The 14340-nt window shown below is 35.5% G+C and overlaps 1 protein-coding gene across 1 annotated transcript; it reads left to right on the top strand.

Annotated features, from left to right (window-relative positions):
- The first annotated feature begins 5391 nt into the window (after positions 1-5391).
- LOC137243461 (V-type proton ATPase 16 kDa proteolipid subunit c-like) lies at positions 5392-11688 on the top strand. Its single transcript, XM_067771249.1, has 2 exons — positions 5392-5600; positions 5683-11688. Exons 1-2 carry the CDS (start codon positions 5392-5394, stop codon positions 5885-5887), a joined length of 414 nt encoding a protein of 137 aa, XP_067627350.1. The 3' UTR covers positions 5888-11688.
- Positions 11689-14340: the final 2652 nt, after the last annotated feature.

Raw genomic sequence — 14340 nt, 5'->3', positions numbered from 1 at the left:
TTGTATACTAAACAAAGTTAGTTCAGTTTTAGCACTGAATATTTTAATTCCCACCTACCATCAAAATAGTGCGTTTATGAAGTTTGCTCTTAATTATTTAGGTATATGTAGCTAGAAAGAAAGGGGGCGTCTACTGTGACTCATATATACGCGGTTCTGTGTTTGAAACCCACTGAGACCTTTAAGAACCCAAAGGATGGATGGGTTGAGGTTCTTCAAATAGAAATATCGGAATAGATGTGTTTCAGACAAACTGAACGTATAATTGGGATCACTCCACTTAATTTTTGAATTTAGTTGTTGGTCTTTAAGATCTGTTTAGTACTCAAATTTATCTTGAAGACTCCAACAATGTTTAAGAAAACCTAAACGTTGCATTCCAAAACTTGCAAGAGAAGATGGGCCTAAAACTCCTTGACGAACTATTGGCATTCAAATTATGTATTACTATTGATATTAACGTTTATTGTTCTTTGAATACACATATTTAGCTTAAAACAAGTAAGGAAGGCTAAGTTCGGGTGTAACCGAACATTACATACTCAGTTAAGATCTATTGAATTAAAATAAGGGAAAATCACCATGTAGGAAAATTAACCTTGGGTAACCCTGGAATGTGTTTTTATGATATGGGTATCAAATGGAAAGTATTAAAGAGTATTTTGGAAGGGAGTGGGCCATATTTATGTAGGTGGACGGCTTTTCGAGATATCGCCATAAAGGTGGACCAGGGTTGACTGTATAATGTGTATGTACGATATGGATATCATTTGAAATGTATTAATGAGGGTTATAAAAGGGAGTGGCCCCTAGTTGTATATGTGAAGGCGTTTTCGAGATATCGACAAAAACGTGGACCAGGGTGACCCAGAACATCATCTGTCGCGTACCGCTAATTTATTTATATATGTAATACGACAAACAGTATTCCTGCGATGATTCCAATGGCTTTTGATTTCGCCCTGCAGAACTTTTATATTTTCTTCTAGTTGATATGGTAGGTGTCATACCCATACAAAGTTTTTTCCAAATTTATATTTTGCGTCAAAAAACCAATTCAATCACCATGTTTCATCCCTTGAAATTTAAGTAACTTCCCGATAAGCTACAAGCTTGAAACTTGGAATATAGTTCAGAACCCGATGACAATGCAATAATAAGAAAAAATCGCCGCTAGGTCGCGCAAGGATCGAGATATTCGCAAAAATCGAATTTGTGGTCCGATTTGGCTCATATTTGGAACACATAATACATACAAGAATAGAAAGCGACCTATGATGCCCGATTTGGCTCACATTTGGAATAAATATTGCATACAGTCCGGTAGAAGTAACATCAAAATATTTTTGAGTTGGAGGAGGGACAAGCATACGTGGCGCAGAGTCGAGTAAAGTCTTTGGAAGGATTATGTATTGAGGACTTAGGTTGTAACAAACTGTGACGAAAGAGTCCTTGTAATAATGAGTCACTAAATGAACTAAATAGAATGAGAAAAAATAGGCAATTAAATAAAGACTAAAAACTTGAACTTAAATTAATTAAAAGAAAATTTAAAGCTAAACGGTTTTATTGAAAACAATACTTACATGAAGTAATAAGAACACGAAAAGCTAGAAAATAATTAGGTAGGTCCTAGGTACTAGTCATCACACTCCTCATCATCTAGGGTGTTGATCAGACAATTAAATAAAAGCGTTGGGCGCGTCATATTTCTATTGATAGTCATAAGTAAAACCAACTGAACCTTAATCAGGTTATGCTACGCCTCACATTTTTAGAAATTTCACGCGCCCAACGCTTTTATTTAATTGTCTGATCAACACCCTAGATGATGAGGAGTGTGATGACTAGTACCTAGGACCTACCTAATTATTTTCTAGCTTTTAGTATTATTATTACTTCATGTAAGTATTGTTTTCAATAAACCGTTTAACTTAAACATTTTTTTTTAAATTATTTTATTTCGTAGTTGGTATAGAATTATGGCATTTTTTCATTTTTCGAAATTTTCGATACCGAAAAAGTGGGCATGGTCATAGTCGGATTTCGCCCATTTTTAATACCAAGATAAAGTGATAAGTTTAGTAAAGATATATCGATCTTTCCTCAAGTTATCGTGTTAACGGCCCAGAGGAAGGACAGACGGACGACTGTGTATAAAAACTGGGCGTGGCTTCAACCGATTTCGCCCATTTTCACAGAAAACAGTTACCGTCATAGAGGCTATGCCCCTACCAAATTTCACAAAGATTGGTAAATTTTTGTTCGACTTATGGCATTAAAAGTATTCTAGACAAATTAAATGAAAAAGGGCGGAGCCATGCCCAATTTGGAATTTTCTTTTATTTTTGTATTTTGGTGCACCATATCATTACTGGAGTTGAATGTTGACATAATTTACTTATATACTGTAAATATATTCAATTTTTTGTTAAAATTTGACTTTTAAAAAATTGTTTCTTTAAAAGTGGTCGTGTTCGTCATCCGATTTTGCTAATTTTTATTTAGCACACATATAGTAATATGAGTAACGTTCCTGCCAAATTTCATCATGATATCTTCAACGACTACCAAATTACAGCTTGCAAAACTCTTAAATTACCTTCTTTTAAAAGTGGGCGGTGCCACGCCCATTGTCCAAAATTTTACAAATTTTCTATTCTGCGTCATAAGGACAACCCACCTGCCAAGTTACATCGTTTTATCCGTCTTTGGTAATGCATTATGGCACTCTTTCTGTTTTTCGAAATTTTCGATATCGAAAAAATGGGCGTGGTTATCGTACGTTCATTTTATAAAGCGATCTGAGATGAGTGTCCAGGAACTTACAGACCAAATTTCATTAAGATACCTCAAAATTTACTCAAGTTATCGTGTTTACGGACGGACGGACGGACGTGGCTAAATGAATTTCTTTTTTCGCCCAGATCATTTTGATATATAGAAGTCTATATCTATCTCGGATTAGTTTATGCCGTTACGGATTACCGTTATGCGAACAAAATTAATATACTCTGTGAGCTCTGCTCAGCTGAGTATAATAAATATATTTTGGTGTTGTGCCTGTATTAAATTATAAGTACATAGCTCCCATTAATATCAAGTGCTTTTTAAATTTTTTTTCAATCATTCTGTTTGCTTATGTGTCTCTCTTAAGGATTGTATACGCCTCTCATAATTGTATATTGTCATGTGACCGATATCATCGCTGCTTAACGAAATAGAAAACTTTTTTGATGGTTAAAAAATTGTTGTAACAGTGCTTCGCGCTTTAGAAATTGACATAAATATCATCTTTTGTTAAAATGTCTGTTGTAAGATCAGATGTAGGAAGTGTGGGCTGAAGAACGAGACGGTATAGCACATATTGTATTGGTGTTCTGCGGTTGCCAGAAACGCTTCCACCCAGTGGGAGCAACCCAGCTATACGATCTAGTAACAGCAAGTAGGCTCTATCCTAGAAAACTTAAAGTATTTGCCAGAAGAAATTATTTTTGTTTATAACATAAATTCTGATACTTAATTGGATTTTATCGTTTCGTTGTTAAACAAAATCGGATAACTATGAACAAATTCAGTCTATGTGAAGCTTTTATTGACTAGCCAACTCAACGTAACGTAACTTCCTTAAAAAACAACAACATAATTTGCACTAATGTTACGGAATAAATTTCTCACCACCATAGCATTTATGCTATAAAATCCTTTTCTGTTGTAATACAGAAAGCACTCTTCAGATGGTCTCATTATTTTTATATGCGTGCCATCAACGCACAGACTCCTGGGAAGCCAGCCTTCGCATAAAATTCTTGCTTCGCTTGTATTTTCTCCTCTTCACTTTGTTCAAATGTTATCCACTGAGGGCGTAATTTTGGTTGCATTACATCCAGAAATTTTGACACCGTTGACTGTCCCATTATAATCCGCCCCTAATCCATGCTGGTATCTGCCTTCTGCAAAAAAACTCAAATCAGCTACTACAATATTAAGGGCAGACGTCGATGTCGATGTCGAAGTCCTTGGACGAATTTGCCCAGCAAAAGTATCAAACACATATTTGAAAGCATTCTTATTAAGTGGAAAGTTATTTTTGAACCTAAATAAGAAAATAAGTCATTAAACTTTAACACTTTTAAGTTCAATGTCTTACAATTCGTCACTCATCTCAAATGGATTACACAAATCTCGCAATATTTTCCTTTCCATTCTCGCCTGGCCATTTTCGTATGCGTTGCTTTCCAACTCCACAAATAATGCCGCGGCTATTGATTCCATTATAATAGCCAGCTATAATTTGTGTCTGTTCGTTGGGTCGGGTTATATGCCAAAGCAAGCTGCCGGAGTAGAGGAAGGTGAAGCGAAAACGTAAACATTGCGGAAAGAATAAATAAATCTTCTTTAAGTATTTTAGGCCAGTGCAATGAAATCAGCATCCATAAAATTCAGAAAATGTCAACTATATTCGTGCAGGAATCCGTTTTAACAAAACTTGGTGGCCACGGCAGGGAATTGGCCAAAACAACGACAAAACACACTTCCAATTATGAAAGCCCTTCACTCAAAAAAATATAACACTGCGGCAATATATTCTATTGCTTTTTTTGTACAAAATGGCGTGGATAATAAAATATAAACCCTTTTTCAGTGTTTTTTACAAATTTTCTTTAATTTATTTTGTTCCAATGTTCACATATTCCGTACAAACAGCTGATTTCGGAAAATCATTTGCTCTTCCTCTTCTCGTTACAATTCCGTCGTAATGCAGAATACCCAACTTCGATTAAAGCGGAGCGTAGAATGGGAACGTAATCAAAATGCAGAATAGGGGTGATGCATGTGGGTTCTTCCAGTGTTCTGGTTGTCGCGCTACGTCATATTTCTTTCTAACTTGTTTGAACTTTTATGGGGGTATCAACATTTGTGGTATGCATTTTATTAATTGAAATGGAAAACAATGATCACAAACTAAAGGTAATCTTAAGTTTAAAACTGTAGCAGAATTTGGGTAATGGAGTACCGCCAAATCTTGGCTGGCAGTTCGAAAACGCGTTAGCTCAGAATGTTTTTCATAAACGCCCTATCTAAAGCTAAAATATAAGCTAAAATATATTGAATTCATGCTCAGGTTATGTGTTTTTAAAACTTATTCTGTAATAGAGCGTTTTTTAAAAAGTTCTTTTAGATCGGGCGTTTTCTAAACGGCAGACGAGACACTAAGTACATAGTACATTTTAAATGTTTTTTGCAATTGCGCTGTTTTATACTTATTATACGAGACAGGCTGACTCCACTAAGTACATAGTAGATTTTAAATGTTTTTTGCAATTGCGCTCTGTTTTATACTTATGTTTATTAATAAATATAAAGTTAAAAAAAAAAACGATACAAAAAATGTTATTTAAAATTTCAGCTCTGGGAGCCGCCTATGGTACCGCCAAATCAGGAACTGGTATCGCAGCTATGTCAGTGATGCGACCAGAATTGATTATGAAATCCATCATTCCCGTTGTCATGGCTGGTATTATTGCCATTTACGGTTTGGTTGTAGCTGTTCTTATTGCTGGTGATTTGGACGAACCCGCCAATTACACATTATACAAGTGAGTGTTTTAAACAATTTTTGATACATAATTGTTTATTTGTATTAACTCATATTTACCCTTTTCTTATTTTATTAAAAAGGGGTTTCATACATTTGGGTGCCGGTTTATCGGTAGGTTTCTCTGGTTTGGCGGCAGGCTTTGCGATCGGTATTGTTGGTGATGCTGGTGTACGAGGTACAGCACAGCAGCCGCGTCTGTTCGTCGGTATGATTTTGATACTAATTTTTGCTGAAGTGTTGGGTCTGTACGGTCTTATTGTTGCCATTTACTTGTACACAAAATAAATTAATGCAACAATTAAAACTACCAACAAATCCAACATACACATCAACACAAAATACCACAACAAAAGCAAAATGCAAACAAAAATTATATCAACCAAACAATCATTAAAATGCAGCATGCAAATGGATGTTGCTCCATTGCAGAAATTTGTAATAATATAAACGAGGCAACAAGCAAATGAAAAGCATAAACGTGTGTAAGATACAAAAGCGAGATTCGCAACAAAAGACAAAATGCAGCTGCTGCTAAAGTAACTATGAAGTAAGCCGTAATAAACGATCTTCAAAAATGCGTTATATAGCGGGCGGCAACGTAGCCAATAAGAAAATACTACATGGCTGGCTGGTATAGTATTGAAATATTTTTAACATCAATGTACAAAAAAACGTTGTTATATTGCAAAAGAAGTTTATTGCATTGCAAAATTTTTCAACGATTCCAACATCATTCAACAACCTCAGAACATGTGTCAAGACGGCAAACTTTTTCGCCTTTATGTATGTCTTATGTATTATTATACCCAACTTTATGCTATATATGTTACGTTACTTTGTGATTTTAATTTATTTTCGCGTGTCTAATAATTTTATGCAACAAAAAACAATAACAAATATTAAAATTATTTATATTTGTATATACATAAAGTAACCAATGTTAACTTGAAAAAAAAAAATACCCGCTGTGTCTCTTTTCTTATTTGTTTGAGCATGAAGTTAAATGCATTAAGTGAGGTGTTTACGGAAATGTTACTAATATTTCAAAACTTAATACGTACAAACAACAAAACATAAAGAAAATGCTAGCTAAAGTTGCCGCAATGCGTTTTAGATCGCAACAAACGTCGCTGCCAATTATTTAAAGATTTCATTTGTTGTTTTGAAAATGAACATTTTCTGTTTCTTACTATTTTTTTTTTTTTCAATTTTGTCGTTTGTTTTTTGGCGTTTATACTATTACTAAAGATTTCAATTTTTTGTTATGGTTTTTTTTTTTACTTTTGTTTTGTCATAAAATAAACAAAAGCAAAAACAAACTACAACCAATAGAAGTAAAAGTTAAATTAATAAAAAAAAACGTTTAAAAATACAAACAGATGTGAATGGAGTCAACAACCAAACAACAACAAAACTTATTAAATAAAATGTAAATGTAAATTTAAAATTAATATTAATTAAATTAAAATAAAGCAAATAAAGAAAAACAAACAATATACATACATATATAGTTAAAAAAGGCGCAGAAATATTAAATAATTAGTGAGAAACCACCAACAAAGCAACAACAAAGACAACCATTAAAACCACCACCAAGAACAGCAACAATGACCACAACTAAAGAACTGATGGCATTAATAATTTTTATATTTACCTGCGCCAGCAAATGTGCTGTGTTGTCTGTCAAGACAAGAAGTGCGTGCATTGCACCGAACCGCTGTTTCTTATTTTTTCGCTTATTAATTTCCCTGAAACGAAAAAGCCGATGAAATGAAAATATTTCCAAGTTTAATAACTTCAAACTACTTTCTGCTAATTGAGCGCTGTCACGCGCTTTATGCATGTGTATAACAATAACAATACACGCGCGTAAAATTTTTTTTTGCAACCAACTTACGCCCAATAAAATTAATTAATCACTATCTTAAAACTTCCCTTGTCCAATGAGTCATATGTGACTCACAAGAGCGTATAGAAATAAGTTCATGAGTCACATGTGACTCATATCTTTATACAACTTAAATACGCTTTCTTGGTATGAACGTGTCGTTATATATTTGTGAATTCTATATGTACGTATATCAAAAGACCTCAGCTTTAGGAAAATGAAAGAAAATTTCGAAATTTTTTTTCTGATACCTTTTTCTCATTTTCTTCAATTTTGTATAGACTTCTAACTGCAATTAAACAAAAAAGCACACTAATACATGCTTTTGACATTTGTATATCAATTTACCGTTATTGTGATTCGAAAACTTAAATTATTTCTTATGGTCCTATATGTTCACATGTGACTCATTGAACGTGGTAAACAAAATTGTTTTTGCTACGTTCAGGAGTCACATTTGACTCACAAAATAAAATAGCCAAAATAAGGTAAATATATGTCAAATTATTTTTAAAAATATTTTATAATATATATTCATATTATTCAATTAAGCAATACAAACAAATAATGGGCGTGGGGCATTCTGAAAGCGCTTTGTATGGGGACAGGGAAGTTGTTATGCCTAATTTTAGGCGGTATATCTATTTTTTAAAGCTATACATTTTCGTTAGGCCGGCCGTGTTGGCATTTTTTTTGTTGCATTGATTGTAGGGAAAGAACATAACGCTCATTTACTTCAATAGTGTCATAACTCAAAAAACATGACTTTTGAGTTAATAACATATAAACGTACCCAATAACATGATATATGTTGTATAGACAAATCTTTGTGTTCCGCTAAAAACTTACCACGTGCTATACAAATGAAAATATGCCTTTATATGCGCAACATATGGCAGTTAAAATCTTTGAATGGCTCTCCTGGAAAGTTGTGTTTTTTGAGTTATGACACTATTGAAGTAAATGAGCGATATATGCCAATATTGTTGAGAACGAACAAACAACAGCTCATCAAAATTTACACAAATCATTAGTTACAAAAACAAACGAAAGACAAACATAAACATATATTTGGTGTACAACAACAAAAATTGGAAACACGCAAACAAAAGCAAATAAATGAAGGCAAATAATTAGCGTAACATCAATATGTAAAATATGTATGTATACCTAAAAGGATGTTTCTTTTTCGAAAAATATTAGAAATACATACACACATGCACACACTTACACCACATACAAACACATTGTAACTAAGTCCCTATATACATATGTGTTTTTATTTTTAATTATTGTTCAATTTGTAAGATTTATTAATAATAATTATTATATTAAATTTCTATTATTTTGTGATAAGCTTAAAAGAAAGTTGATTATCAAATATTTGCAGTTCTGAAGCGAAAACTAAAATGAAAACAAAAAACAAGCATAAATTTATGGTATTTATAAATGTATATTTATATCTATAGATGCTAATATACATAGTACATACATAAACACATAGTATAAATATCTATATATATATAATTATTAATAATTATACATACTATACTTAAATATTTAAACAAAATGGAGTTGCAAAGGCGCTGAAGTTGTTATAAAAAAAAAGTTATTTATAAAACTAAGGCGAAAAACTAATTGGCAAGTGATGTGGCGAAATTCTAAGAAAACAACAAAAACAAATGAACACAATTTAGTTGAAAATAATGAATCATTCATTTTTCTGTCAAATTATATGCCAGTTACTACAGGTCGTCTCCTTCAAATGATGCTAGAGATCTTCCTGGTAGCCCAAACGATGGCTAGACACTCTTTCTCCGTTGTTGCCGAGTAGTTTCTTTCGGCCTTATTCAACCGACGGCTCGCGTACGCTATCACTCGTTCCTCGTCGTCCAACCCCTGAGTAAGAACTGCACCAAGGCCATAATCGCTCGTATCAGTCTGTAACCGGAACCTCTTTGTAAAATCTGGGCACGCCAATGCTGGTGCTTGTATGAGCGCGTTCTTCAGCGCTTCGAATGCCACCTGTTGTTCCTCGCACCATTTCCACCTCCTTCCTTTCTTCAACATTGATGTTAGTGTGTGTGCAACCCGTGAAAAGTCGGGTACGTACCTTTGGTACCACGAAACTACTTCTAAGAATCGCCTCAACTCTCGTAGGTTCTGTGGCGGCGTCAGCTCCTTGATGGCGGCGATATTGTCCGGATCCGTATGGATACCCTCTTCGCTGACCATGTGACCTAGATATTTTAAACTTTTCTTAAAAAACTCACATTTCTCCGGATTAATCTTCAAGTTGGCTCGTCTTAGTCTCTCGAAAACTTCTCTCAGTTGAGTGATATGCTCTTCCAGTGTCGTGCTAGTAATTATTATATCGTCTTGGTAGGCAAACGCGTGTGGTCCAACTCTGGGCCAATGACTCGATCGAGTGTTCTCTGAAATGTGTGCGGGGCATAGTGCAATCCAAACGGCATCACCTTCCACTGGTACAATCCTAGTCCGGACACCGTAAATGCTGTGAATTGCTTACTACTTTCTTCAATCGGGATTTGCCAATAACCGTTTTTGAGATTCAAGCTGCTTATAAACCACGTGCTGCGTAATCTATCTAAAATGTGCTGTTTTCGGGATAGTGGGTAAGCGTCTGGTATTGAGCGAGCGTTGAGTTGTCGATAGTCGACGCAGAGTCTCCATTTGCCGTTCTTCTTTCGGACCAGAACTATCGGCGCGCTGTGTGGGCTACGGGATGGCTCGATGCAGCCTTTCTCTATGAGCTCGTCTATCTCCTTGTTTATTGTGTCTTGCATCTATGGGTTCTTTGGAAAATATCGTTGCTTTATCGGCCGATCATCTCGCATTACTATCTTGTGGGTGGCTACGTTCGACAAGCCGGACATATCCATAACTCCAGGTCGTCTCCTTCAAGTGATGCTAGAGTGAGGAAGTTAAATTCCCCCCTTAAGCAAAACTGACACTGGAAACACACTTAAAACACCTACATACATACACACGCATATAAATGTATATCTCCTCTTGTAATGTAAAGAAATGCAAAATAATTATATATATACGAAATTAAAACAAAATCCAAAATATAGTAAACAAATATGCAAAATCTTAAAATTACAATAACTACAACCATACAATGTATTTAGTCAAAATTTCGCTGAAGAATAGAAAATGTTAAATAAGCGGCAGTCGAGGTCGAGGAAGAATGTTAGTAGGAAAAAAAATTTAAGAATTGTAACTAAAGTTGTAAGAAAAAAAAAAATAACGAAAAACCAATAAAAAAATAGCAAAAACCCAACGCAAAAATTAGAAATCTCGTAAACAGTACTGAACAAATTAAAAAGTGTACATATGTAATAAAATTTGGCTAACTATGTTTTAAAGTTATCACTCACGTTGTATGTTACTCAAAGACGTTGGTAGCTGTAGCGTTTTGCCGGCGCATTTGCCTAACTAACTCATACAGTTTAGGCAATTTTTGGTATTGGTCACTGCCCTTGCATGCTGATGCGTTTGTGATGCTGAGAGCGCGGAGGTGTGCAACCTGCAAGTGACCAAGTTAACCTTATGACAGCTATATACATATGTATGTATGTACGTCTATGTATAAAAAGGTATGCGAGTCTAACGCTTGTGCGCCACCGTGTGCATAACTGGGTGCATGTACTTTGATGTAGAAACTAAAGCTTTTTTGTTGCACGTGCGGCTATTGAAATGCAGGACTTTTTTGACACAATTACAACAACAACACAAAGCATAAAAGTACACACTATTCATTTGTTTAGTCGTATTGCAACAACAAAAACAACTGTTGCACAAAATAACATTGTATTCACAAATTACATACATACATACATTAGTACATGCCATTATCTTATGTTATATGAAGCTATGTAGTTTATTAAGTCGTTAATATTAGCGCATTTTACTTTTATCAAACACTTGTTGTTGTCGTCTTGCTTTGGTGCAGACCTGCTTACAAGAAAAAAAAAGTCAGTAGCGTAAGCGGTAGCAGCAAAACGGCAAATATTTTTTTTTTTACTTTTGTCTAGAACAATGAATTGTTGCAATGTACTGTTATTACGATTGATAAACTTAAGCTAATCAACACCATCAAAAGTCAACCAACCAACAAACAAACAACTTGAGAGAATGAATAAAGAGTAATTTCTAATTTCCAATAAAAAAATTGTTATTTTATCGTACGAACAAATTTTTAAACTAAGGGCCATAGGATTATTTTAAAAGTGCAGTGCTTCGGCTCGTCCAATAGGTGTGAACTAGCGATGACGCTCAGAGATTCCGCAACCCTATTATCAACCACACGCCAGGCCAATCCTGTTACAAGTATTTAGCAGGCAAGGTTCTGGCGACCCCAAGTTCCTTATTGAATTAGAGTGTGCAGAGCGGAATGGCCTAGAAGGTTCAATGCGGCCATATGAGATCGTTCCCGAGATAGACCAGCCTTAATGGTGCTTGTTAACGGAACGTACCAGATCTATATACGCCAAAGGACGAAACCTCCCTACAGGTTGTTGTTGTAGCGATAACGTTACTCCTGAAGGCTTTGGGGAGTGTTATCGATGTGATGGTCCTTTGCCGGATACAGATCCGGAACGCTTCGTTAACACAGCACCATTAAGGTGCTAGCCCGACCATCTCGGGAACGATTTATATGGCCACATTAAACCTCCAGGCCATCCCTCCCTCCCCACCCCCAAGTTCCATGAAGAGCCTGGAGTCGTTAGAGCCTCGTTTGTTAGTGCAACAGGATTCGCCACAGATAGGTGAGGTTGACAATTGGGTTTGGAAAAGCTATATGTGACCCAGTCTATGAAACGGTGGCTTATGACTCAAAAAAGAAATTGCGAGAAACAGCTGTTAAAAATAAACAATGCATTTCTTCAGTTTCTTAGTAGTTTTTCTTTTGCATTATGAACAGTCATGAAAAGCACAAACCACTTTCTGACCATTGCCATCGAAAAAAATGCTATCAAAAAAATCTGAGGATGCTTCACCAGCCACCAAAGTGGCATCGAAGGAACCAAAGGCTTCATCGTCTTTCATTTGTGCTCTTTCTCTACATTTTTAGTACACTTCTAAGCAAGTTAAGGCCTTTCTAGTTTTCACGACGTGAAAGAGCGTCTCAAAAACTATCGAAACCAGAAAAAAAGTGGAACAATTTTGTTTGATAGACCGGGTCACATATATTGCGCTGGCAACCTGAAAGGGTTGAATCTGGTATTTTAGTCGCCTCTTACGACAGGCATACCTACATCGAGTATATTCTGACCCCCTAACCCGCTGGGGGGCCTCCCTACAGGTAGTGTCTATCGCTGTCTTGTCATACCGACCTTATTCAAGTTCCAAAAATCCCGGGAACTCGATCCACAAATATCCCCCTTTTAAGAACAAAAAAGCGAATGGTTTCTAAAAGATTTCATTGCACAAAACCCATATCTGAAGTCAGATTTTCAAGATTGGTTCAGGTTTTCGAGATATTTTTCCCAATGGCGAGTGTCGATCGGAATAGAATCGTCTTGTCGATCCAATCTGTTTCATTGAATTAATCGTTAAATCCATGGACTATTATAAAGCGTTAGACCATTCGGAACTTTTCGATGTCGAGGTCGTAACTAAAATTGAGAAAATCACGTTTTTCTGGGGGCAAATCGTAACATCCGTGATCATATGAATCCTCACGTGAAAATATGGTTTTCGGAATATAACTGATACGATATCGTACTACTAAATTCGTATTCGGCATGCTGATATAGTGAACGAGTATTGAACATAATCGGTGAATTGATTATTTTTTGCTATTTTTATAACCAGTTCGACCTTTTTATATCTGTTACGACCTTGAAATATCGTATGTTATAATCCCGTTCGTATAAGTTACGACACGTAATTTTCTTTCGCATCGTATTCGATCCGTGATCGTATATTACGATTAAGGCCCTGCTTTATCATAGGCCGACGAAAATCCAAAGACATTTTGTTACCACAAACGAGGCTTTACTTTCTAGAGGATCTCGACGCGGTGAACCCGAATCCGGAGACAAAACAGCTCCGGCACTTCAAGTTTTTGAGATATTCATACTTAAAATTACGAAAAACACGTTATTTTTTAGGTATACGTACTTGAAGTCATGTCACCTCTATTTTTTTTTTAGATCGGTGTTCTACCTTAAAATTGCGCTTCTCTATTTTTTGGCTTCTGAGAAGTCGTGTATTGAAATTTCTGATTTTGGTAAATTGGTAAATGTTTGGATGTTTTTAAATACCTCGACATCTGCTCAAAAGTCAGTAAACTTAAAAGACGGTTTATCAGAAGCAAAAAAATATTTTCTAAAAATGCAAAATAGATCTTGAAGGAGTATTGTCTTCGACGCTAAAACTCCATCGCCAAAAATATCGAAAACAGTATCAAATGCGCAGAAAAGTGTGCAATATATGTGACCCGGTCTATGAAAAGGTGGCTTATGACTGAAAAAAGAAATTGCTAGAAACAGCTGTTAACAGCTGTTCTTTTGAGTCATAAGCCACCTTTTCATAGACCGGGTCGCCGATATGCACCCCACCGCTCGCACAAGAACCGAAAAGGAAAATCGTACTATCCCCAAATTCCAACAATCGCTAACGCTAAAACTTCAGCGCCAAAAAAATCTAAAACAGTATGAAGTGCGCAGAAAAGGATGCAACATGTAGTATCATATGGAATAACCACCTAAGTCTTATACAAAAGTGTAGGAGTTAGGCTGCGAACATATGGTACTAAATATTGCATACTTTTCCGCGCACTTGAGATATTTTTGTCAATGGAGTTTTAGCGTTAGCG

The sequence above is a fragment of the Eurosta solidaginis genome, chromosome 3 (genome assembly GCF_040869045.1).
Source record: "Eurosta solidaginis isolate ZX-2024a chromosome 3, ASM4086904v1, whole genome shotgun sequence".
Classification (NCBI taxonomy): Eukaryota; Metazoa; Arthropoda; class Insecta; order Diptera; family Tephritidae; genus Eurosta; species Eurosta solidaginis.
Note: the sequence above shows the minus strand (reverse complement) of the source record. Positions and strands in the feature narration are given on the sequence as shown.

Excerpts from the sequence above, each read along its gene's own strand:
- LOC137243461 (XM_067771249.1), top strand. The coding sequence starts at position 5,392 with ATGTTATTTAAAATTTCAGCTCTGGGAGCCGCCTATGGTACCGCCAAA. Across the intron at positions 5,601-5,682 it reads GCCAATTACACATTATACAA|GGGTTTCATACATTTGGGTG; the intron begins GTGAGTGTTTTA and ends TTTATTAAAAAG.